At 38.9% G+C, this 26,353-nt stretch overlaps 1 protein-coding gene across 1 annotated transcript in view; it reads left to right on the top strand.

Annotated features, from left to right (window-relative positions):
- LRP2 (LDL receptor related protein 2) overlaps positions 1-26,353 on the top strand; it is a 201,086-nt gene that overhangs the window by 109,674 nt on the left and 65,059 nt on the right. The window contains exons 31-42 of the mRNA XM_059394122.1: positions 1,606-1,731; positions 6,995-7,161; positions 8,220-8,363; positions 12,433-12,542; positions 14,498-14,675; positions 17,758-17,971; positions 19,063-19,296; positions 21,325-21,513; positions 23,191-24,111; positions 24,244-24,409; positions 24,742-24,900; positions 25,973-26,262. Of these exons, the coding sequence (XP_059250105.1) occupies positions 1,606-1,731; positions 6,995-7,161; positions 8,220-8,363; positions 12,433-12,542; positions 14,498-14,675; positions 17,758-17,971; positions 19,063-19,296; positions 21,325-21,513; positions 23,191-24,111; positions 24,244-24,409; positions 24,742-24,900; positions 25,973-26,262 (2,898 nt within the window). The remainder of the gene's footprint in view (positions 1-1,605; positions 1,732-6,994; positions 7,162-8,219; positions 8,364-12,432; positions 12,543-14,497; positions 14,676-17,757; positions 17,972-19,062; positions 19,297-21,324; positions 21,514-23,190; positions 24,112-24,243; positions 24,410-24,741; positions 24,901-25,972; positions 26,263-26,353) is intronic.

The following is a 26,353-nucleotide window of genomic DNA, read 5'->3' as shown; positions in this document are numbered from 1 at the left end:
GGTAGTGTTCTTTCTGGTGGGAAGAGGGATAAGTTGCTTAATCCTCACTTAATCTTCTCTCTTAGAAAAACAAACAAGAAACCCTCCCTGTAGTACTTTCTCATCATGTCTCAGAATCTGGCCCTTTTTCTTCCTTGTCTCTTCTTCCTTTTACTCTTGCCACGCTGGACTTCATTTTGGTCCCAAAGCATACCAGGCTGCTTCCTACACTGAACTTCTGTACCAGTTCTTTCTACTACCTGGAACACCCCTCTTCCAGACTTCTGCTTGAGTTCTTCCTTCAAGGTCATTTTGGATTCTCTCAAATACTCCTTGGTGGCCCTTGGCTGCCCTATATCCAAAATAGCGTGCCTCTCTCATAATGCTTCTGCTCTTCACCTACACATCTTGAAATCACATCATTTATGAGTTTAGTCCTGTCTCCTTTGTTAGAATATCAGCTGTATGTTTACAGTGTTCTCAGTGCTTAGAATGGTGTTTGGAACATAGTGAACATTTTTTTGAGTGAACGAATCTAACGCATTATATGTAATAAGGACACAGAGGATCCAGAGAACATTCTGTGAGTTGGGGATGCACACAGGATCCCTTATTTTTTAAAAACAGAGACACACAAACATGTCATCAATAGAGGAATAAAAGATGACTATCTAACCAAATCTTGGACGACAGTGGGTAAATGTCAAGGTCACAAAGGGAATGTGCATGTCAGTTTCATTTAATGTAAAAAGATCTCTCTTTGCTCAGGCAAAGAGACATGTAGTATTTGGCATCATGTATCTATTACTAAGCTCTGGGCTACTCAGTGGCTTTTGTTCATAATCTGGTTATAGACAGGATTGATCTGTGACCTTGGGCAAGTCATTCCCCCCTCTTCCCAATTTTGTGTTAAAAGCACAATGCTAGGGAACATGGGAAAATATAACCCAAACCAACAGGGGTATCTCCACTGGAGGTCTCTGGGAGGACAGTAACAGTATGACTGTGTGCACATTTAAAAAATGTATTCATTTATTTTAATTGAGAGAAATTTGACATACGAGGTTGTATTTTTAGGTTTACAACATGATTTGATATCTGTATATATTATGAAATGATCATGACAATAAGTTTATTGTCCCCCATTATATGAAGTTACAAAATTTTTGTGTGTATGATAATTTTTAAGATCTACCCTCTTAACTACCTTAAAATAGATAATCAGCATTGTTAACTATAGTCATCATACTGTATATTACATCCTAGGACTTACTGATCTTTGTAATTGGAAGTTTTCACTTTAGACCACCTCCCCCCATGTTTCCCACCGCCTACCGCATGCAGCTGGCAACTGCCAGTCTGTTGTCTCTAAGAATTTGGTTTTTCTTAAATTTCACATACCACTGAGATCATGTAGTATTTGTCTTTCTCTCTGATTTCACGTAGTGTAATGCTTCCAAGGTCCATCCGTGTTGTTGCAAACAGCAAGAGTTTCTTCTTGTTTATGGCTGAATGATACCAATAGTGTGTGTGTGTACCACATTTCCTTTATCCATTCATTCTGTGCACTTAATGTGAGAGGTCTTCGATTCACCAATGTTTTTGTCTTTCCTTTTTCTGTTACAGGTGAAAATTCATGTGCTTTTTCCTCCTGCAGTCATCTGTGCCTGCTTTCCCATGGGCCACACCTTTATTCCTGTGCTTGTCCTTCCGGTTGGATTCTTTCTCATGATTCTGTGACTTGCTTGAAAGGTACAGTATGCCTGAAAGGGGAGCCCACCGTAGTCTAACAAAGCGGTGTCAGCTCTAATCCACTTGCTAATGGAACGTGGGCTGTGTTCCCTTCCGTGCAGCGAGTGTCTGGAGCACGTGCTCTCTGGGGTGATTGAGGTGAGCCCCTCAGCTCTAATATGGTTTCTGTATGTGAAGCTCATAATGTACGCATGTACTTCAGCAATCTTTAACCTCATATTTTGTCTTACCTGGTTACAGGTAGGCAAGCTGTGAAGATAGGAAGTTCCAGATTCTGTGCTTAAGAAGTAACATTAAAAAAAAAAATTTACTTATTTATATGACAGAGATCACAAGTAGGCAGAGAGGCAGGCAGAGAGAGAGGGGAAAGCAGGCTCCCTGCTGAGCAGAGAGCCCGATGCGGGGCTCAATCCAAGGACTCTGAAATCATGACCTGAGCCAAAGGCAGAGGTTTTAACCCACTGAGCCACCCGGGCACTCTGAGAAGTAAAAATTCTTTAAAAAAAGGGGGGGGGGTGGGGAGTAAAAATTCTTGACACTTGTGTATGGCTTTATTTTTCAAGTTCCTTATCTTATTTTTATTGATAACAATAGGAGTGTTTCAGTGTGAGTCTTCTGACACCAATTTCAGTAATTAATATCTGGTATTTTAAAAATGAAAATTTTCTTTTTGTGATAGGCTGTAAGCAACTCTTGGAGCAATTTAATTTTGTTTTACTCTAGATATTTTTAGAAATGTATGTGGAGAATTGTACTAAAGTTCTTCAGGGAGTAAGAACAAAAGGGAAAGAGAGAGTCAGTCCACTGAAGAGATTTCTGCTGGAGTATGTACTAGATGTATAATAAAAAATCATTCACCTTTTGGTCAAAAATCTAGAAAGTTATCTAAGTTCCAGTTCTTTTCTTTTCTCAGAGGAGTGAATGTGTTTTGGTACTGACAGAAATGGTTGCAGAGAAGTTAAATATTTAATGATAAAAAAATTCTTAAACTGAGAGAAAGTAGAATCCTAGTCTAGAGGGAAGTTAGTTTTCAAGTGGAAAATTCATGCCGAGTCCAGGAAATTAATGGTGTTTTCAGATTTTGCAGATGGAGGATTACTGAAAATCGAATTCCATCAGGATATAATATTTTGCAATGATACTTTCATGATGAAAGATTTTAATTATTGGTAATGCTTACAAAGGGATTGGCATTTGCTGTTTTTCTCCAGAGACTTATTATGCACCTAATCCTTGTTGACATTGTTCAATTTAGTGTGTCCTCTGAGTCTTTCAGCAAGAAGATTAAACTGGGGCTATAGACATTTTGGATACAAAGCATTCTTTCACCCCGCAAAGGTTGTTGAACTGTGCATTAGGGATTGGTGTAATCAATAATACTATCTGATGGTGATTGATATCTAAACAGTAGCTTTTGTTGTTTCTTAAATAATTGCACTGGTTGTTTTCCATGGGCTGACTTTACTGAAGTGGAATTTTTGGGGGTTTTCTCAGGTGATTTCTGAGCACCAGTTGGGTAACTTAATGCCAATATATGTTAACTAAAAAAGAGTTCCACTTTTTTTTTTTCAATAATAAGCTTAGAAGACTTGTAAACACTTAGGATAAGAACATTTTTCTTGATTTACAGGTTAAATAACTTTTAAAATATTGCTTACTAAGTATCTAGAATATCTTTGGAACCGCTCATGGATAAGGTAAAGTGAAAAAGTAGATACTGTTCAGTATTGGCCATAGGAAAAAAACGCATTGAAAAGGTCTGGAAGGAGCGCTTAGGTGGCTCAGTCGGTTTGGCGTTGGACTCTTGATTTCGACTCTGATCAGGATATCAGTGTTGTGGTATTGGGCCCTACATTGGGTTCTACACTCAGCATGGACTCTGCTTGAGATTCTCTCTCTCTCCCTTTCCCTCTGCTCCAACCCCTCCCCCAGCATGTGCTCTCTCTTTCTCTCTAAATAAAATAAATAAAATCTTAAAAAATAAATAAAAAGTTTGGAAAACAACAGACATGAACATCAATAGTGGTTACAGTTCAGCAAGGGAATTACGATGTATTTCTATTTTTTCCGATTCTATGTTATAAAATTAAAAACTGAGAAGTGTCTCTGCATGAAATAGCTTTTTATTCTTTAGAAAATATGTTCTCTGCAATGGCAAAAGACCAAAAAATAAACAAAAAGCAAACCAAAACATCTCCCAGCATCCTCTACAATAAACAACCTAAAATCCAAAAGAGGTTTCTGGCTCAGACTGAAGGACACAGGGAACTTTTTTCAGTGATTATATGCAACTTAAGAAGAAAACACTGCCTGCACACACTGTTGGAAAGTTTGCAGGCACTGATCAGTTAGTGCAAGGTCTGAGCCAATTAAGGAGGACCTGGTTATGGAGAAATAAATGTTGCTTTTCAATTACATCATCAATTTCCAATTACATCATCAATTTCCTGTTTCTGACTGCTGTCTCTGCTTCTCTGCTCTGCTAATATTAATCATAATGGGATCATGACATAAAGAATAAAAATGAAGAAATGATTTTTTATTTCAAAAGACAGACAGGTGCACCTGGGTGTCTTCGTTGGTTGAGTGTCTGCCTTTGGCTCAGGTTATGATCCTGGAATTCCAGGATTGAGCCCTGCACCAGGCTATCCTGCTAAGCAGGGAGCCTGCTTCTCCCTCCCTGCTTCTTCCTCTGTCTCTCCACCTTCTCATGCTCTCTCCCTCTCTAATAAATAAATAAAAATCTTAAAAAACAAACCCAAAAGACTGAGACATGCTGTCCTAGGATGGCTTAAATGTCACTTCCTCCTGAAGTCCTTCCCATTCAAGCCCATTCTATGCATATTCCTTCATTGGGACTCATAAGCGTCCATGTACTTTCCCTTGTTTTGTAGACTCTTAAGTTCCTTGAGGATTTAGTCCACCTGATAGGTACTCATTGCCTGTGGCACATGGCAGCACTGAGTAAATGCTGAGTGAATGACAAGCCCTTTAGTAACCATTTTTTCTCCTTCAGTTCTGTATTTTGAACCCATTTGCTCCTTTATAGCTGTGTAATGTCATAAAATCACTCCCCTTTTTCCTTTACCACTGAGTACTTTTTACACCCCCCCGCCCTATGCCACTTGTCTCAGTGGTCAGTCCTGTCTAGCTCTTCCCTGGCATCACCCTTCACCTTGACTCTCACGCTTCCTGACAGCACAGCTTTGAATGACACTCCCCCTGTGGTGCATGGCCCATAAATATTCCCAAGTGGTCAGTCCTCTCAAATCCAGCAGCAGCCATCAGATCAAGGGGCCCAAGACATAGCCTTGTGAAGGAGTAGTGGCCAAAGGAGTAGATCTGGGTAGGGCTAGAGAGGAGCTGCTTGGAGGAATCAAGAAGGCCCATGTTTGATGGATGAGAAATGCAGTTTTTAGGTGCTCTGGTTGAGAATCCTCCAGTTAAACAGAAGGAAAATTACATATTTACAAGAGCAGTATTAAGTTCTGAGTAAGTAAAATTTAAAATTTTCCCTGTGATAATTGGGGAATATTTCTTGTTTTTACTGAACAAATGAACACTTATAATGTATAATGAATATCTCAATATAATTTCAAATACATTGGAACTCCTAATATAGCTTTCTTACTGCAGTTAAATGAAGTGAGTGATAATTTGATACTCAGCCTGCACTTTTTGCAGAGTAGTGCTTAGGAACATAAGTTCTGGAGTCTGAAGATCTGGCTGTGTGACTTTGGTTAAATCGCTTTATTTTTTGTGCCTCCTTTGAAAGTTGGGGTGTGGGGAAGTGTTATGACCTAACAAACAGGGTTATGAGGCTTTAGGGAGATAAATTAAGTGAAATAATATTTGGGGCATAGTATGTGGCACATATTCTCAATAAACTGGGACGATTATTACGGGTTTTGCATTGGTTCAGAAGAGAGGCAATGTGGAGCAGTTGAGAGAGGACAGGCTTATGAGTTAAACGGCCGTTAGCCCCTGCAAGTTGCCTTGGCCTCGGTTGAAAACAACTTTGCAGGTTTATTGGGAAAGACTAAAGCTATATATAATAGCTGTAAAATATAATAGTTAGTGGTTGCAATATTACTTTAAATGTTTACTATGTTAATAAATGCTAAGTTATTTTTAGTAATAGAAATGCTAGGAACAAGGAAAAGCTAATGCGGTATTAAAATAAGTAAAGAGCCAAAATAATCCCTTTGAAGAGCTAAAACTTTCCAGATTATTAAAATAATGAAACCATCATTTTTAGCAGGTGAAAATTATGCAGTGATTAATCATTTTAATTTTACTTAATATGTGATATGCTCATGTAGATGTTTTTTCATACCACAAAACTCAAGTTGCAGTTTTCCTTTTCTGAAATAGTCATAAATAAAACCCCACTCTTGAATTTCATCGATTTAGATTTTTTTGCTAAAAGGACTACAGATGGGATAAAGGTTATCTTTGAAAAAAGACCTCTTACTTCCTGTTAAGGAGATAAAGTGAACTGATAGTTAGAATAAGACACTATGAGGATGTTTAAGTTGCAATGTACAGATACCTTTGAGGACTTCAGAAGATACTATTTATATATTCATTTATGCTTCCATCTGTTTATCCATTTATGGTTCTTTCATTTGGTTAGCAGATACTTATTTGGCAACTATTACATGCCAGGTTTAGGGACATAACAGTGAGTAAATCAGACATAGTTACAGATTTTTTGGGAGTTCGAATCAAGCGCAGAAGACAGCTGCTGATCAGAGAACATTTGGAGAGATAATACATTGGATTTATTTAGTAAAGTCTCTAATAAACACTAAGCTACACTTGATAATATTAAAACTAATAACTTGCCATTCAGCAATAATAGTCCATATGTTTTCTTTGACTTTTTTTCAAAATCCTTTTCTTGAGTTATTGGGTATTAGGTTTGTCTGTGTGTTCCCTGTGATGCTTAATAAAAGCAGATGCTTTATCCATGTAAGCAAGGGCTTCACGAAGAGTAAGGGAAATACCGACCTGCCTTGTTGGGGGAAGTCCAGGAGCACTATATGTAGAATTGGAGGTCTGGTGCCAGGGAAACCTGCTGAAACACCCAATTCAAGGCCTGGGTTGTCTAATGAAATGTGTACCATGTATGATATTAACTGCTGCAAAACTGCAAGGGCATTTTATCCTAGGAGGTGATAACAATCCACTGCCTTCCATTACTCTACATGTCTGGGAATAGTGGGGTATAATTTTGATAAGTATTTTTCTGTTTTCACAGATGATCAGCCTTTCTTAATAGTCATGAGAAACAGTATAATTTTTGGAATCTCCCTTAACCCCGAAGTGAAGAGCAACGATGCTATGGTCCCCATAGCAGGGGTGATAAACGGTTACGATGTTGAGTTTGATGACTCAGAGCAGTTCATCTATTGGATTGAGAATTCAGTAAGTTTTGAATAACATTGAAAGTGTATAACTGGTTCTTGGAAGAGTCTCCCTGCACCGATGCCTTCTTAAAAGCAAACATTTGTTGGGTGGATAAAAGGGAAGTGGTTCAGAAATTAATTTACCACTCAGTTTTTTAAAAAAAAATTACTTGATTTAAATTCAGTTAATTAACACATAGTGCCACAAGGTTTATTTTGGTGAATAATGTACATAGGAGGCTGGCCTGGAGCAGTCAGATAATAAGCATATTTAAGCTATTGGATTAAGTGCCTACTCTTTGCTCTGCGCTGAACTAATGACTTGCTGCTGTGGAATACACACCGAAAAGAAGGAGCAACAAGGCTTGCTCTTGGGAAGCTTAACCTAGTAGAAGATATTAGACGATCATAAAAATGATCATAACAAGGCTTGCTTTTGGGAAGCTTAACCTAGTAGAAGATCTTAGACAGTCATAAAAATGATCATAACAAGACAAAAAGCAATAGTTCCCTGAGGAAATTCCAGCAAAACATTTGATGCTGGGGTCTTCATCAGCATATTTGCCTCCAGGATTAAAAAAACATTCTTCAGTTCCCTTCCTGTGGGAACTCACCCTTTAGAGGAGAAGATCTTTAGATCAAGACCATCAAGATCTTTAGAGGGAAGATCTTTTTGTTTGATGCTTCTCTCCTCTATGTAAATAAAATGGGCGTTTATGGCTGTTTTGGCCTCCTGATTTTCACCTATGACTTGGGTTATTTTTATGACATTTTTATGACTCTGGTCTGTGATAGTTAAGAAATGAATCTCTGTAGCCAGTCTCAGGAGGCAGCCTAAATGATGAGACTTGAACAGTCCTCAGACACACTTAAAAATCAGTGTTTTCAAAGTATTGCTGATGTTAGTTAGCATTATACAGTATGTGCCCGCTCAATGGTGCTGAACCTTTGCCTTGTCTCCAGATGTGAGGAGTGTTCAAGAAACATGGCAGCCAGCAGTAGCCACAGTGAAGAAAGTGCCTCCATATAGAAACTGTGGGCTTGAAACAGCTCACTTCTCTTCATCTTTCTTTCCAGGGTGTAATTCAAAGAGTGAAGACAGATGGTACCAACAGGACAATATTGGTTTCTCTATCTAGGGCGGGGCCTTCCATGAGCCTGGCCTTAGATTGGATATCGAAAAACTTATATTACACCAGTCCTGGAACTTCATCAATTGAGGTAATGATTCCATAATACTGTTTACAGGAACACTGGTTTTTGATGCATCTAAAATCTGTTCACAAGAAATATTTTCCTAGATTTTGAACTTATTTTTCAGCAGAGGCGAAAGGGAGGAGTTTATCAGTATGAACTATCAGATTTAGAAGTGAAAGAATAAAACCACCTTAGAAATAAATTATTTGGAACTTCCTACTGCCTTACTTTATTTTCCTCTTAAGCATCAATATTAGCTTGTTCATATAAAAGGATTTTAGATGATCTATAAAAATATATAAAAAGATAAATGAAAAAATTACATAAGGAATTCAGCATTAAGTATGAAAGAATAGAGTAGGCTGGAAATTTTCCCTATCTTTCCTCACCAAGTCTGTAACGTATTTCAGTACAAACCAAATTTATAGGTTACTTCTATTCTAAGATGGAAATCTTTCTATGGCTCCATACAGTTTTTCTAACAGTGAAACAGAAAGTAGAAACTTGATTCTAATTCCTTTGATACTTTCCTCGATGTGATAAGTATTCTTTTTACTTTAATTCCCAGAAGAAATTTTAGATGGGGTACTGGTATACAATCACATGAAGTAAATCAGAGGTAACTCAACTAGTATTGGTTTGCTCCATTCTGGGACAAGGTTAAAATATACAAGGGATTATTAAAGATTTTTATTTATTTATTTGTCAGAGAGAGAGAGAGAGAGCACAAGCAGGGGGAGCTGCAGAGGGAGAGAGGGAAGCAGGCTCCCTGCTGAGCAGGGAGCCCAACACAGGGCTCCATCCCAGGACCCTGGGATCATGACCTGAGCTGAAGGCAGACACTTAACTGACTGAGCCGCCCCAATTTTCCTGTAAGGGATTATTAGTTCATAATAATTTGAAAGTGAAAATTTCTAAAGCAAGGGGAGGGTCTTGTGAGCGGGGCAGTTAGTGAGGATGTGCAGAGTGACAGTTCACAGCTCAGGGTGAGGCACCACCTGCTTAGCTGGTTCTCTGTGGAGTATTCAGAAAGACAGATGCCGAATGAAGGTGAGGAAGGCTTCTAACAGTCAAGTGGGTAAGTCAGCACAGATTGGACAGGGGAAGTGCTTATTTGACGGTCAGAACCATGCTTTTAGTTTACAACGGTCTTCTACAAACAGGATCTCGGTAAATTATCACAGCATTCCTGAGGGCAGGTAAGGGTAGTGCACATTCACAATTAGAGGGACATTTGAAATATGTACAAATGCTAACCTAAGCTCTTAACATGAGGGCGATCTTGGAGATTCATCTGGTTCAAGCCCTTTGTTGTTTAGATAAAAGCCTGAATTTTACATAATTTGAGAAACTGGCTTCAACAGTTAGCTTCCCTGCCCTGATTCCCAGGAGGTGTTTTGAGTTTGCCTTGTTAAAAAAGGACAATTCCAGCAGTCCAGCCTGCTGTAGCCCCCTTTGATAGTGACAAAATACATTTTTTCATAACCTCAACTACAAGTGTCACTCTCCTATCAAAAGACAGGCATGATTGACTGCCTAAAACTCTTAATTCCAAACTCACATCTTAGCACATCTTCATTCTGAATGACAATGTGTTCCTACTCTGTCTTTTGTTTCTTGCTTTGTAAATAGTTTTCCGAAAGTAGGGAACATGTTTCCTCCATCAGTATTAAGTACAATGAAAAGGCACCAGCTGATGGATACTGTGTGAGTGAGTGAATGAACGTGTGTGTGTGTGTGTGTGTATGCACGCAGTACTGGTAAGGCCTAAAGTCTGTAATTGTGTCCAAATGCAGTGAGGCACGGAGGAAAGATAATTTGCTTTGGATTCCAAACACCTGCTTTGAGTCTGGCTTACTGACTTCCTAAACACATAGTACTAAACAGAGATCAGTCCCACGGTTAGTCCTGGATCTTCAAAGATGAATAAAATACTTGTTTCTTCCTTTAAGTGGTTCACACATCTGACAGACATGCAAAGAAATCGCTCTGTTCCAGTGTGTTAGGTATAATAGGAGCAGTGACTGTAAAGTGTTCTGTGACTAGGGGAAGAGGTAAACGTGTGAGGCGGGAGAATGGCAGGAGAACCAATTTCCAGGGAGCTGTGTCCTGAAAGATGACGCATACTGATCTCTGCTAAATGAAGAAGTAAGGAAAAGTCTTCCCATGCGGAGAGAAGCACTTGATAAGGACTTTAAGATACAAAAATGCATTTTGTGACTGGGGACAGCACTGTATTTCCTCCACTCCCCGGCTATTTGACCTTGGACAAGTTACCTTTACTTCTCTGAGCCTCTGGTTCCATACTGTAAAATGGGGTTCTGGCTCAGTAACTAAAAGTACTTCTGGACACTAAGGTAGCCCGTGAATACAGAGTCCGGTTTCCCTCAAACCACCAGTATGTTCAGAATAGCCACAGAGGAGCTATGAGAACAATGATCCAGAGGTAAATTGCACTTTTAGTGTTTTTTATTGGTTTTCTCCTCTGGTGTTGTCAGTAGTGACTGTCTCAGGGGAATGTTAGATGGAGTAAGGATGCAGAGATCGTGTTCGCTTACTGTTTACACGAACCCAATAACTTCCGGGATAAGAATAACTCATACTTAGTTCAAATTTGAAAATAAGAGAAATACTGAATAAATTGTTTTCCACTAGGGGTAGCTGTGTGCCCATTCACTAAACGCAGTTATGTTGCTGGAGAATGAGGCATACAGAATGGTTGTGTGAGAGAGAACTTGATACAAGCCAAAAAAAAAAAAAAAAAAAAAAGGGAAAAAGAGCTTTCCTTTGAATTTAAAGAGATCCAGTAAAAGTAGAGAAATTTTGACAGAAAGAGGCAAATTAAAAAGAAAGATACCAGGAAGGAGAGAGAAAAATTTAGAAGAGTGAGGGATTAAAGAGAGGTGTGTATGGGGGGGGGATGAGGAGGAGGAGGAGGGAGTTAAAAATACATATAGAGACAGAAAGAGGGCAGAGATAGAAATGTAAACACTGATCCACAAATAATCTTTTTGCATTAAAAAACAGCTTTATAGAAAAACCTTAATGCCAGTCAGCAATCAACATACATCTTCTAATCTCTTACCTCTCTGATGGTCTTAAGTGCATATTAGAATAGCCTCATTCCTATAAGAAGGTATTTGTAATATAGTAACCCATATTTTTCTGTGATGTTTCAAGATTCTGCTAACATTAGTTTTCACAATTTACAGCGATAATAATTAAAAATAGATAACACTGAGAAAGCCACTTAAGGTCTCTTTCATCATATATAATAATATATAGTATATATGATATATAATAGTTTCTTCATATATAATATGGGCATTCATAATATGGTATCTGTCTCACAGAATTATTGTGAGGATTCAATCCAACAATGCTTACTATAATGCCTGCTACATAATAAGTGTCCAGTAAATGGACCAATAAGAAAAATAGGAAACACACACTGGATGCCATGTTTAAGGCTTTACATGTATTATCTCATAGTTCTGTATAGAATATCCCATTATTGTCCACATTTTACTAATAAACTAAGTTCAAAAAAGTGAATTTACTTGCCTCAGGCAGATCTAGATGGTCAGGGATTTGAACTCTTGCATTTTAACTTGACTGTTAACCTGTCACAGATTTCACTCAGAATAAATTTGGACTGTTTAGTCAACTGTATTTTCGATGATGGGCCACTGGGTGCCAAGTCACTGGAATTCCAGAGAGCTCTGGGGCTCCTATGTTTCTTCCAGAGTTTTCTCCTGTTTCCTTTTCTGAAGACATTTTTGTAGTTTCTCTCAGGTGATGAGTCTGCATGTTTACCCATTTGAATCCTTCTTTTATCCATATAAATTTCCTCTCCTGAAACTTGAGGTGAATTGACATAGGAATTTAAGGGATGATTTTGCTTTTCTTACTTTCTATTGAGCTGATTTCCTCATAGCCCTGAAATGCAATTAGGGATTATCTGAATCTCACACAAACCCTCCCATTCATCTCTAATTGGGCTTTGGAATTTGTTGTGTAAGTTCTCCTTCATCTCAGTTTTCTTTGTTTCCCCTTATGAAACTCAGTTCTAATAAGTGATTTTGTGCTATAGGTTTTGAAACTGCAGGGAGATATCAGATACAGAAAAACACTGATTACCAATGATGGGACAGGTTTTGGAGTTGGTAGTCCAGTTGGCATAACTGTTGATCCTGCTAATGGGTGAGTGTTCATAAATGACACGTATCTTCTATGCAGCACCATTCTTGTTAATATTATGGCCTGATAAAATGGAAGATTTCAAAGTTAAGACCTTTTCTGATTTCATATGCCAACATTTTGAAAAATACAGAGCTCAGTGAGAAAGAGAAATAGCTCTGAGTTAATGTGAAGCATATAATTTGTGTTTTGTTCTATGTTCTTTAAATTAGCAACATTGGATAACTGGATAACATTTGAAGTAGAACTTGAAGAATTCAAGGCGTCTCATAGGTAGAGAGTGGGTTGGAACTGGGGAGTGGTTCTTGAGGTCAAGTGAGCAGTGAAGGCATAGAAACATTTCAAGGTTTTAGCATGATCATGTGGAAGGCTGGAACCAGAGGTTTCGAGTTAGGGGTGGTTGACAGGATGGGAGCTAAAGGTATTTGGGGACAAATCCTGGAAGGACTTTAATGTCATTATACTAAGAAGGTACATTTTATTCTTTTGAGAAATAAAAAGCCAGCTGGGAATTGGGAGGAAAGGAATTATGATAGAATCAAATACGTATTTCAGGAAGATAGGTCAGATAAGAGTGGAAGAAACCAGGAGCAGGGAGACTAGTTAGGAGAAAATGTTCAGCTAGGGGAGAGAGTTCCCAGTTAAGGTTTGGTAGCTTAAATTTTTGGTCAACTCAGAAGTCACAAGAGTTTTGTGACTTTGCCCAGCAAACTTTTGGTAGCCTGGAATTTGAGAGAAGAAAGAAAATTATGACAGGAACTCAGGGCCAATGACTAACAAGTTAAGCACAATGGGAGATCAAGAGAATAAATAAGGATGTTGGTAAAATGCTTATGCATTAAGTCCAGGCAGAGAGGAACCAAAGGTTTGGAAGCTCAGGCAAGTTTTAAGGTCGACGAACAGACACAATAGAAGAAACAAAATAGGAGCAGTGAAGAGATGGGAGAGTTTGGTCAAAGCAGAGAATGTCAGAGTTTGAGAACTTAGAAGTAGGGAAGTTTAGATTTGAAGATGAGGTTCATGGACAGGCATATGGAGGGTGCAAGAAGTTTGCAAATAACGATTGAAATGAAGCGTTTTGAAGACTTGTGGGAAAAGACCATACTCTCCTGAGGCTGTTGCAGCAGATGAGGTAGAAGGAATGGAAACTTGGATTCATATCCAGAAGGTATGTCCACAGAGGACTTGGAAAGCAACCCTTCATATACATTAATGAAATTTTATGTATTATGTATTTGGCAGTTGGAGATTAGGTTTATGTACAATATTTCATTTTTCATCACAAAAATCAGAAAAGAAAGTAGCTGGTCTTGTGCCAGATGATGATTTGGAGAAGAGTTAACTAACAGGTCTGAGAAGTAAGCAGGGAGGTACCAGTGTCCTTCCCAGGACTGCATATGCGCGATTCTTTGAAAGGCATTGATTGTTGATGTAGGCTCGCTCTTAGTAATAAACTTTGAACTTACCTGATTAGGGTTAAGGATCCTCCATCAATGTAGGTTCCTTGCATCCTATTTTAAATACCATTTTCTTTCTTTCTTTTTTTTTAAATAAGATTTTATTTGACAGAGATCATGGTAGGCAGAGAGGCAGGCGGGGTTGGGGGGTGGGGAAGCAGGCCAGGGAGCCTGATATGGGGCTCCATCCCAGGACCCTGAGATGATGACCTGAGCCGAAGGCAGAGGCTTACCCCACTGAGCCAGCCAGGCGCCACTAGATACCATTTTCAATAGACTCTATCCTAATAATAACAAGAAAATATACAGACATTGACAAAACGCCAGCTAAGTACTCCTCCATCTTATATGTCACAAGGTACTAACAGTTCCGATTTCCTCCACTGAACTGTGCACATTTCAAGGACAATAAATAACACTTTTTTTTTCATTTAAATATTTAATGTAACTGTTTTATGCCTGTCTGTTTTGTGAAATGCTGGTGTTTTTCCATGGTTGAAGGAAACTGTACTGGTCAGACCAAGGAATAGACGGTAGTGTTCCGGCCAAGATTGCAAGTGCTAACATGGATGGCAAATTTCCAAAAGTTCTCTTCTCGGGAAATCTTGAGTACGTGGAGTTCATCACCCTTGATATTGAGGAGCAGAAACTCTACTGGGCGGTCATGAGCTCGGGAGTGGTACGTGCACTCTGTTGATCTTCATTGCCTAGCTTGTGTAGCTGATACTGATGTTCCTTGTCTGTCTGGGGTTCCTGAATAACCTCCCTTGGCCACTTGGACCAGTGTTTTATTGCCCTTTCTTCCTAATAACTTTTTTCCCTAGAGCAACTATTGCCCTAGTTGAAGTCATTTTTCACTAGTTTGTGCATAGTTCCTTATAGAATAATTTTCATTGTCGTTTCCCCGATCCTTTGCTTTTCTTCAAGATAAAAATATTTCCATTTTTCATTTCTTATTTGTCCTTGAAGAGCCATTTCTTTCATGTTTTAGTGATTTCAGTGATTTTCTTTGAAAGCTATCCAGGCTCTCCAGTTGTAGAGACTAAGGGGATAAAAAAGTAAATACCAAGCCTTTGAGCATGGCATCCCCTCCTAGCTATGTGCCATTCTCTAAGGTCTTGACATGGTTGATGCATATGGGAAAAGTCCCTTTGGTGGTAATTTTAAACTTCAAGGTTGAGCTCATTATTTTCTGCAGTAAGATGAAGAAACTATATAATTACATCCATTCACAGAAATAATGTTTGATCATCACTGTTGTGCTTATGCAATTGAGGTGTGACAAGGCATGTAGAAGGTGCTCAGTAATAACTATTGATCAATTAAAATATTGCTGTGGATATTGTATTGAATATGTGTCAGTCTCTTCCCTGTTTTTTATTTTTTTAATTGGTATTTTTTTCTAATTTAAAATCATCTTTAGTAATTTATTTTTATGAAATTTCATCATTAGTATGTATCTGTTTTTCTGAAGAGCAGACTGTGATCCAGTCTTTGCATTGGTAAGTTCCTCTCAGTGGTTGGTAGTAAATGAATCCCTGTAAATATTATTATCATTACCATTATTATTTTCAGTTAACCAGCATTTAGTACCTCACAAGTTTTTGTTGTATTGTTCAACAGTTCATTAGTTGTGTACAACACCCCGCATCATCCCAACATGCACACTCCTTATACCCATCACCCCATTACCCCATCCACCCACATCCCTTCCTTCTGTAAGCCTCAGTTTGTTTCCCAGAGTCAAGAGTCTCTCATGGTTTGTTTCCATCTCTGATTTTTTCCCATTCAGTTTTCCCTCCCTTCCCCTGTGGTCTTCTGTTTTATTTCTTATATTCCACATATGAGTGAAACCTTATGATAGTTGTCCTTCTCTGCTTGACTTAATCTCACTTAGCATAATCCCTTCCAGTTCCATCCATGATGATGCAAATGGTGGGTATTCATCCTTTCTGATGGCTGGGTAATACTCCATTTATATACAAACCACATCTTCTTTATCCATTTGTCTGTTGAAGGGCATCTTGGCATCTTGTGGACATTACTGCTATGAACATTGGGGTGCATGTGCCCCTTCTTTTTACTACTGTATCTTTTCTTCCCTGCTTTTTAAATAGTGGTGATTTCAGATGTTTTGGACATTTCAGATGTTTTGGACATTGGTCCTTAATGTTGCACAGTAGGTCCGATGTTCAGTTTGTTATTAGTTCAGCAGTGCCAGTTTCAATCCTAATATGGACTTAACAGTGGTGATAAACTAAGAACACTGAATAGAAGTAGTGATGAGTGAAAGCACTTCACGCACTTCAGTGTCTGTATGCAGTAATGAGGGAACTCTTACCACATGGTGTGATCTCTCTGGCAACTTAATATGTCCCAGACAGTGCCCACCACCTTTCTCCCTTCCTATTTTCACATCTGCTCTGCCCTCCTGAATGGGTGGGCTTTCTGGAGGTGTGACTCTCCATCTTTTCTCCCAGGTCAGAACCCTCATGTTTCCCTCACTCTAATATCCATCAAAAAGTGCTGGCCATTTGTCCTCTGCCTCTTTTCTCAGGTGCAGCCTTTCTCTGCCACTTCCACCCTTCTGGGTCTTGATCGGATGATCGCTATCATTAATCAACCTTACTTTCACGATGGAGGCATGTTGTCTTCATAAATCCACAACAAATAGGTCTGATCACTGCTCAGCTTGAGGAATAGCTCCAGACACCTCCCTCAGCTGAGCTTGGACAGCTAATCTGGTCCTGGTCCGCCCCTTCAAAGCTCCCTTCCAAGCTTATCTTCCCTCTGCTCTGACTTTCTGGAACTTCTGTCAGTTTCTAGGGCATAACCTGCTCTTGTAACTGCTGGGTTTCCTTGTCCATTGAGGTCGTGAGCCAAACCTCATTTGTCTCTCTTGCCAGTACTCGGCTCAGATCCTGGCATAGAGGAGGCCTTTGAGACAAGTTTCTGGAATGAAATCAAACCAGCTGTGTCTACAGTTTATTTTTCTTCTAGAAGCAGACTTGCCATTTCCCATTAGGAACTTCATTTATGTGAGTTCTTTTCCAGCTTATCACGGTCATTTTGATGAAGACTTGTTACCTGTTTGAATACAACAGCACCATTCAATACACCATTCGAATACAACCTTGTCCCGTTCAGTCTTGCTGTCTTGTCATTGAATAAAACATGTTTCCTAGTCCCATTGTAGAAATCGTTTGTGAAGATGTTAAATGCAGGGTCCATCAGCTCCTGGGTAGTGATCTACAGTTCGACACTAAATGTGTATCCTTGTCCAGAATATGACAAGGACTAGCGAGGTTTAGTTCCCCTTTTCGTCACCATGTCGTCTGAGAATGTTAGTTGTCTTAATTGAGCTGAAACTTCATTGTCAGTGAAATGGGCATGATGACATTTGCCTGGCCTACTGCTCCATGCAGTTGTGACTATCAGATCCTAAAACAGATCCGAAAAATGTCTGTGAAGGATAGAGTGCTAGATAGATGTGATGTATTTTTATTAAGAGAATGTAGTTTGCTGGAGGGGAGGTTGGTGAGGGGTTGGGGTAACTGGGTGGTGGGCATTAAGGAGGGCCTGTGATGTGCTAAGCCCTGGGTGTTCTATATCCCTGATAAAGTACTGAACTCTGTATCTGAAATTAATGATGTACTATATGTTGGCTAATTGAAATTAAAAAACAGAGAGATAATGTTAGTTTTAAATGTTTCTCTCATTTCACCATCAATCAGTCAATCATGACAATTCTGATGTTTTAGATCGAAAGAGGAAATGTGGATGGTACAAATAGAATGATCCTGGTGAACCATCTTTCCCACCCCTGGGGAATCGCTGTCTATGGTTCCTTCCTTTATTACACGGATGGACACTATGAAGTCATTGAAAGAGTTGATAAGGCCACTGGGGACAACAAAGTAGTCTTGAGAGAGAATTTTGCAAATTTGAGGGGTCTTCGAGTTTATCACAGACAGGGTAAGTATTTGTCCCTGAAACACACACGTTCATGAATGTAAAATGTACATTCACACTTCTGCACACTGACATATGTAAGTTCACACCCGCACATAGACCCGTGTACACATACATGCATGTGAATTGAAATTACCCCAAATATTTTTGAAATGATAGCCCTGTCCTAAGGTTGGCTGAGTGTCAGAGACTAACCTGGCATCTGAGAGGCCAGGCTGACTTCAGAGTAAGCTTAGTCCCCATTCTTTCCCCATCATTTTAAATTCCTTACTTTGCTTTGCTTCATAGCGGTCCCTGACATCTATCAGTTTGTTGTCTGTTGTTTCTAGTTAGAATGTAAACTCCATAAGGACAGGCATTTTTTTCTGTCTTGTTTCTTGCTCTCTATCCAGTAACTAGATGAGTTCCTGGCACGTTGAAGGTGGTCAGGAAACATTGGTCGGGTACCTGATGGGGAAGTGTTAATAGGTTAGAATTTCTAATCTTAAAGGGAATACTTGGCTGTTTTCAGCATTTTTTCGTAGATAATCTAACTTTTGATTTGCCCCTTAAACTAGCATTGTGATACAGAAATTACATTTGGAAGTTTTGACATATTTTGTAGCTTTTAGTCTCTAACCAAAGTTGACTAAACAGTTTGCTGTCTGTAACCTAGGTTTGTCACTTGGCCTTTGTTTTTATTGCATGTGAAAAAAACCTTTAAATGTTCTTAATTAATATATTCTAAATCAAATGCCCATCACATTGTTGATCATATAATTAAAACTGATATAATTTTAAATGCCAGTACATAGGTCAGAAGGGTTAACAAAATTAGAATTTGCACACTGATTTCCCCAATTCTTCTAATTTCTCTATGATTTATGGAAGAAAAAAAATGGATGCTCCATTCTCTATAATAGTTGTGGTACCTTTGTGTGTTAATTGTTCAAGCTGTAGTCTCTTCAATGCTGTTTTTAGATTGTTAACCCAGGTGCTGTATTTTGTTACTGATTTTTTGTAATGAATTATTCGGTGACCCAATACAAGATATTTGAGGTAGAGTGTCAAGTATGTGAGGTCAAAAGTTACAAACTAATTTTGATTTCATTTAGATTCATCCTCCAATGGCTGCAGCAACAATGGGAATGCCTGTCAGCAGATTTGCCTGCCTACACCAGGAGGATTGTTCTCATGTGCCTGTGCCAGTGGACTGAAACTCAACCCTGATAATCGGACCTGTTCTCCATATAGCTCTTTTCTTGTTGTTTCAATGCTGTCTATAATCACAGGCTTCAGCTTGGAAGTTTCAGATCACTCTGAAGCCATGGTGCCAGTGGGAATCCCAGGTATGCCAACTCCAGTAGATGTAAGATTTCACTCTGCTGCCATGTGAAATTCTTGGTGCCATAAAGCCATTCTCCATGTTTGGATTTAGCATGTAATGAAGCTGGTCTTTCCCTTGAGATACACTGGCTCTGCCTTGAATTGTTCTCAAACGTTAGTGTACATCCGAATTGGAGAGCTTGTTAAAACTCAGATCTTGGCCCCATCTCCAGATTTCCCCATTTAGTCATCTGGAGTAAGGCTAGAGAATCCACATTCCTTTTTTTAAAAAATCATTTTATTTTCTGGGGCGCCTGGGTGGCTCAGTGGGTTAAATCCTCTGCCTTCAGCTCAGGTCATGATCCCAGGGTCCTGGGATTGATCCCCACATCAGGCTCTCTGCTTGGCAGGGAGCCTGCTTCCTCTCCTCTCTCTCTCTGCCTGCCTCCCTGCCTACTTGTCATCTCTCTGTCAAATAAATAAATAAAATCTTTAAAAAAATTTTTAAATTAAGTTTAATTAGCCATCATTAGTTTTTTTTTTTTTTTTTTTAAGATTTTATGTATTTGACAGATTTATTTGACCGGAGCCAAAGGCAGAGGCTCAACCCACCGAGCCACCCAGGCACTTCAACCCACCATTAGTTTTTGATGTAGTGTTCATTAACATTGGTTGCATATAACACCCAGTGCTCATCAGATCATGTGCCCTCTAATTAATGCCTGTCACCCAGCAACCCCCACTCCCTTCCCTTCTTCAACCCTCAGCTTGCATTCCTAGCAAGTTCCCAGGGCATGATGATGTCTCTGGTCCATGGATCACACTGAGAATGAGAGGCCTAGAGCAAGATAGAATGTAGCATGAGACTGCAGGAAGTATGCAGAGTTGGTGTTTAGAAGAACAGTTAATGGATATTTGGGATCAAGGTTAGACTCTTATTTAGAATAGTAATACAGTAGTCCATAATCTGGTTTATTATATATTTGATGAGTTGAAATAAATGAGTTGGCCATATTAGAACCTTCTTAGTAACTGTATTTTTGCAGTATTTTGTGTTTGTATACTATGAACATAGAAAGTGATCACTGTTACTGTAGGAGGAACCAAGTGTTCACTACCATCACAAGGGGTATGTCACAGGTAATGATAGAAATAAAAGATAGAAAAGGAAGAAAAAGGGTGAAGGGAATGGAGGGGAGGAAGAGATGGCCAGAAGAGATGACCATACACATAGTGGAAGGAGTCAGGGGATGTCTGGTACCATGTATGCTCTTGGCTGATGGTGCTAGGCACAAGTACGCATGACTCTGCTTTGTTTTCCCCACATCTGAAATGTTATGTCTCTAAATTACCATCTTATAAAGATCATAAAATCAATTATTTTTTCTCCCAACTTTTCATTTTGAAAAATTTCAAATCAGAAAAGTTGAATGAAAGGTACAGTGGCCATCCTTACATTGTAAACCTAGATAGAAAAATTGTTAGTTTTAACACATTTGAAATTGTTATTTTAACATATTTGAATGCTCAATCTGAGTACATGCACATGCATATATGTACATTTAATGTTACTGGTTTCAGGGGCACAGTGTCATCATAGATTCAAGTTTTAATTCATTTTTAAAATTCAGTGTGTTAAAACGTTTACCACAATTACTCTTGATACTGTATTGGCCTCATTTTGGCCAAGTAGATTTTCTGTTGGAATCAATGACTGCCTGTATTCTTTTGACATGATTCCGTGAGTGTTTGAGTGCTTCCTTGCTTCTGGGTCTAAGAGCTTCTAGGCTTACCTTGTACCTTCCCTTCCCAAACCTAGAATCAGCTATTTTTCTTGGGAGCCAGTTCTCCTTATTGTGGGAAATGGCTTTTAGAAACCCAAGATCTGGGCGCTGGGTGTACTCATTGCAACTGAGAAACAGTTTTATTTTGTCACAGGGACATGGTCAGAGCAGGGGGTTGGGAATGACAGATGGAGAGGAAAGGCGGGAATGTCAAAGTTCTAGTTCCAGTTAGAGCATTGTTTAATGAACTTGTCTTAAATGTTTCAGGACAAAATGCACTGCATGTGGATGTCGATGTGTCTTCTGGTTTTATTTACTGGTGTGATTTTAGCAGCACTGTATTAACTCATAATGCAATCTATAGAATCAGACCCGATGGGTCTGGTTTTTGGAACATCGTTGCAGATGGGATAGGAGAAAACGGAGTTCGGGGCATTGCAGTGGATTGGGTAGCAGGTAGGTAAGCTGTATAGGGATTTCATTGAGAAATATTTTGGTGTTTACATTTTATTTTATGCTTGAAAGTTTAATCTAACGCTGTAAGTGCTATAAGTCTTTTTCTAGATAACTATTGGTATTATTTAATGTAAATTGAATTATGCTTTTAGACTAAGCTGTATGCCTATTAAGTTAATGATAATGTGTTTCAGTGGACAGAGTCCTAACAATTCATTTTCTTCCATTATTAACAATCAAAACTATAGGCAGAATGGCTAGGAAAATTACGTTGATTTTTTTTCACACTTAAATTAGCACCTAATTTCTAAATTAGAAATGTCTAAATTTTCAAAGAGGAAGGGATATTAAAGTAAGTGAACCATGAAATGACAATGATTTATTTTAAAGCTGAGCAGTTTTAGTTGACAAATTCTTAATTGCTTATCTCGTTAATGTATAAAAATCCTTTGATCATTAGGCACTTCTTTATTATAATTCTATTGAAATGCTTGACCCAGTATTACATTAACTTAGTCGTATTGATTCATGTACCTAATTATATTACTTTTATTTTTTATTTTTTTAAATAATGACATATACAGCATACACTTATTAATATTGTAAACAACACTAGGAATAAAATGTGATCTCCAGGTGGTAACAGAACCCGTCACCACTGACTTATTCCCTCATTAACCATTGTTGCAGCTCCCCATGAACCCTGCCTGTTCATAACCCTTGTCTCTCCTTTGATGTACTAAGACATTGAATTGGTTGGTCATTACCCTCATGTAAGACTCGACATGTTTCCACTCTTGCATAACAAAATTCTTAAAAAATTTTTAACTTAAATTCCAGTTAGTTAACATACAGTATAATATTAGTTCGGGGGTCATGTACTTAATTTTAAATTACTATTTGTTTTTATTTAATGATGAACTGAGAAACAGATGTATCAAATGTATTCTAATTTTGAGACTAGACTCTTAGTACTAAACATAAAGGAGGACTTGAAGACATCAAAATAAGCTGAGAAGCTCTTGGCTCTCCCTCCCTCTTTGCTCATTTTGTCGTGTTGGGAGTAGAAGTTATGCTATGATAATGTGTATTAGAGTGTTTGGAGATTTAGGTGTTAAACATTCAGGTGGAAGAGGAAGAACATTCTGGAAAATGATTTTTCAGTAGCAAGTGGGTTATGACGTTTGCTATGAATTCTGATCTGATTTAGAAGCTGAAGGCGGGCACTTCCTCTTTCAATGTGAAGAAACAATATTTTTCAAAGGGATTTATTCATTTATTTGAGAGAAAGAGAGTGTGTGAGGGTTGGGGAGAGGCAAAGGGAAAGGGAGGGACTCTCAAGCAGACTCCCCACTGAGCGTGGAACCCCACATGGGGCTTCATGCAGGCTCTTCACAGGGCTGGGTCTCCCATCCCCGAGACCATGACCTGAGCCAAAACCAAGAGTCAGATGCTCCAACAACTGAGCCACCCAGGTGCCCCAAAACAGTTTCTTTAGTTCCTAAGAGTAAATATTTATTTTTCTAACTCTGAACTGGGACTGTTTACTATCTTGTAAAAGACAGCATTTATTGACCCAAACCTCAGCTTTTTATATTTTGTTCTGAATTTGAAAAGTTTCCCTCTTTTTCCTTCTTGGTTTTGCATTTATCAGCACGTTCTTTCATTTTCCTGCAGGAAATCTTTATTTCACCAATGCTTTTCTGTCTGAAACACTGATAGAAGTTCTGCGGATCAACACCACTTACCGCCGTATTCTCCTTAAAGCCACTGCAGATAGGCCCAGGGATATTGTTGTAGACCCCAAGCATAGATACCTCTTCTGGGCTGACTATGGGCCGAGCCCAAAGATTGAACGTTCTTTCCTTGATTGTACCAATCGAACTGTGCTTGTATCAGAAGGCATTGTCACCCCACGGGGTTTGGCAGTAGACCATAGCAATGGCTACATTTATTGGGTTGATGATTCTTTAGATATAATTGCAAGGATTGGTATTGAGGCACAGCAATCTGAAGTGATTCGTTATGGCAGTCGTTACCCAACTCCTTTTGCCATCACTGTTTTTGGAAATTCTATCATATGGGTAGACAGGAATTTAAAAAAAATATTCCAAGCCAGCAAGGAACCAGGTAACAGTGAGCCACCAACAGTGATAAGGGACAATCTCAAGTGGCTAAGAGATGTGACCGTCTTTGACCAGAGTGTTCAGCCTCGGTCACCAGCTGAGGTCAACAACAACCCTTGCTTGGAAAATAATGGTGGATGCACCCATTTCTGCTTTGCTTTGCCTGGACTGAACACCCCAAAATGTGGCTGTGCCTTTGGAACCCTAGAAGGTGATGGCAAGAGCTGTGCCATTGCAACAGAAAATTTTCTCATCTTTGCCTTGGAGAATACCTTGAGAAGCTTACACTTGGACCCTGGCGCCCATAGCCCACCTTTTGAAGAAATACGTGTGGAAAGAATTGCTGTAGACCTGGCCTATGATGGCATAACTAACAGAATCTACTTCACACAATCTTTAGGATCTGGAAATGGTCAGATTTCGTATGTCAATCTAAATTCAGGGACCAGGTCTCCTACGACCATTATTTCAGGTAAGGGCACTCCAGGAGCAGCTTCTCTTGGAAGTTGATGCAACATAATCAACACATGTGTTTGACCCAGAGATTCTAAAATGCCTTTGAGACTCTTAATGCCTTTGTGTGTGTTTGTTGGTATATATCCAGGTAGAGGGACTCCTGAGGGCATTGCCTTTGACTGGATCAATAGAAGAATATATTATAGTGACTACAGCAACCAGACAATTTACTCCATGGCTGAGGATGGTTCTCAGCGCACTGTGATTGCCCATGTTTCAAAGCCAAGAGCAATTGTATTAGATCCTTGCCGAGGGTATGCCATGGTCTTATTTATCATATTTCTCTATGTTTATTTCTGGAAGGGTTGGGGCCTGAAATTGTGTTATGTCCATAGCCAATATTTTACGGGCTTGAAACCCTGTAGCTATATGTTCAAAAGTGAAAAAACACAAGCAGTTTTTAATGGGAAGTAACTCTTGTTGTTGCTAGAAAGGTTGGCTTTTGGGCAAGTTGTGTAGATGAGAATGGAGTGGGTTTCATTTGCTATATTAAATGTGAGATTTTGCAGTTGAAGAGGGCTGCCATTCTTAAGTAAAAGGTATTATGATCCTTGTGAATTAATTACAACTCCATTTGGATGACTAGGTACATGTACTGGACTGACTGGGGTACTAATGCCAAAATTGAGAGAGCTACACTGGGAGGAAATTTCCGGGTACCTATTGTGAACAGCAGCCTGGTCTGGCCCAATGGGCTCACTCTGGACCATGAGAATGACCTTCTCTACTGGGCAGATGCCAGTCTGTAAGTTCTTTCATTCTTTTGTGGGTGCTGTTAAGAAGAGTTCTTGCTTTCACTTTCAGAGGAGAGATTTGCATAACATGATAAAATTATAATATGCCAAATGGAAATGGCCAAAATGTAGAATCACAGTTTTTATGAACTGAATTCTAGCTTGGTAGATGTACCTGTCAAAATTGACCTATCATGAGATTGAATAAGAACTAGAAGGCATCTAAGGATACATTACTAGATGAGTTAATTTCAGTTATAATTACAAATGTAATCACTCAATTTATAATCTCCAGGCCCCATCTAAACTATCAGAAAATTAACTACCAGAAAATGTGGACAAGTTTTAAATGCACATTGGTACTAAGTTTTCTCTCGGCTTTATTTAGCCTTCAGTTAAAAACATTTTCCTTTAGTCTTTGTCTATTGGTCATCTTCTCAAATAGATTTTTCTTAGCCAATTTAAGAGTATTTTCCTTACAAACTTCTGTTGACTCTAATTTCTCATGTATCTTCTTTAAGTAGCCCTCAGATTACTCACATTCCAATCATCTTAATGGAATAAGGATTTCATTTATTATTGCTGGTGTCTACATGTCAGGAATCTCAACTTAACTTTGCTTATTTTCTTAAGATTGTGATTTCTGCTTGTGACACTAAGCACCTAATGATCTCATCTTTTATCCTCTCATTTGGAAGCAAGCAGTGATATTTAGTGTCTAAATTTGGATCATTATAGGTAAATATCTCCAAGTACTGGGTAAATGACAAATCGAGAAGGTCATTAAGGGAGTGGGAGGAAAAAAGTAATTCACATTTTATTGAGACTACTGTGTGCTAAACACTGAGTTCCGTGCAATGTGTGTATTATTTCATAATCTCCTATTTCTAATTTTGGCCTGGTTACCTTTCTAGGATAACTTACAGGTTATATTAATACTTGGAAATCAGTGATTTATGTAGGCCATATTGAAAAGAAAGTTGGGGGCTTGTGAAAAGAAGTGGTTAGGCCCAGGCATTGGGCTGCCATTTGAGGTGCTTATTCTTCTTGAATTCCAGCATTTTCTTTTATACTTCATTTTAGGCAGAAGATTGAACGCAGCACTCTAATCGGCACGCAGCGTGAGGTCATTGTCTCTACAGTCTTTCATCCTTTTAGCATGACTGTCTATGACCAGTATATTTATTGGACTGACTGGAGCATGAGAAGAATTTATCGAGCTAACAAATATGATGGGTCAGGTCAGATGGCAATGACTGTGAATTTTCCCTCCCCGCCTAATGGTATTCGTGTTGTTGTGAAGAATCCTCAGCAACAGTGTAGCAACCCTTGCAGCGAGTTTAATGGAGGCTGCAGCCATATTTGTGCACCAGGTAAGACATTGCCAATGAAGACTGAATCATGTAGGGTAATAATGATAATGATTGGTAGGGAAGGCTGAGGGGATATTCAGCTCCAAGAGGG

This window comes from Mustela nigripes, chromosome 3 (genome assembly GCF_022355385.1).
Source record: "Mustela nigripes isolate SB6536 chromosome 3, MUSNIG.SB6536, whole genome shotgun sequence".
NCBI lineage: Eukaryota > Metazoa > Chordata > Mammalia > Carnivora > Mustelidae > Mustela > Mustela nigripes.
This window is presented reverse-complemented; position numbering and strand designations above follow the sequence as displayed.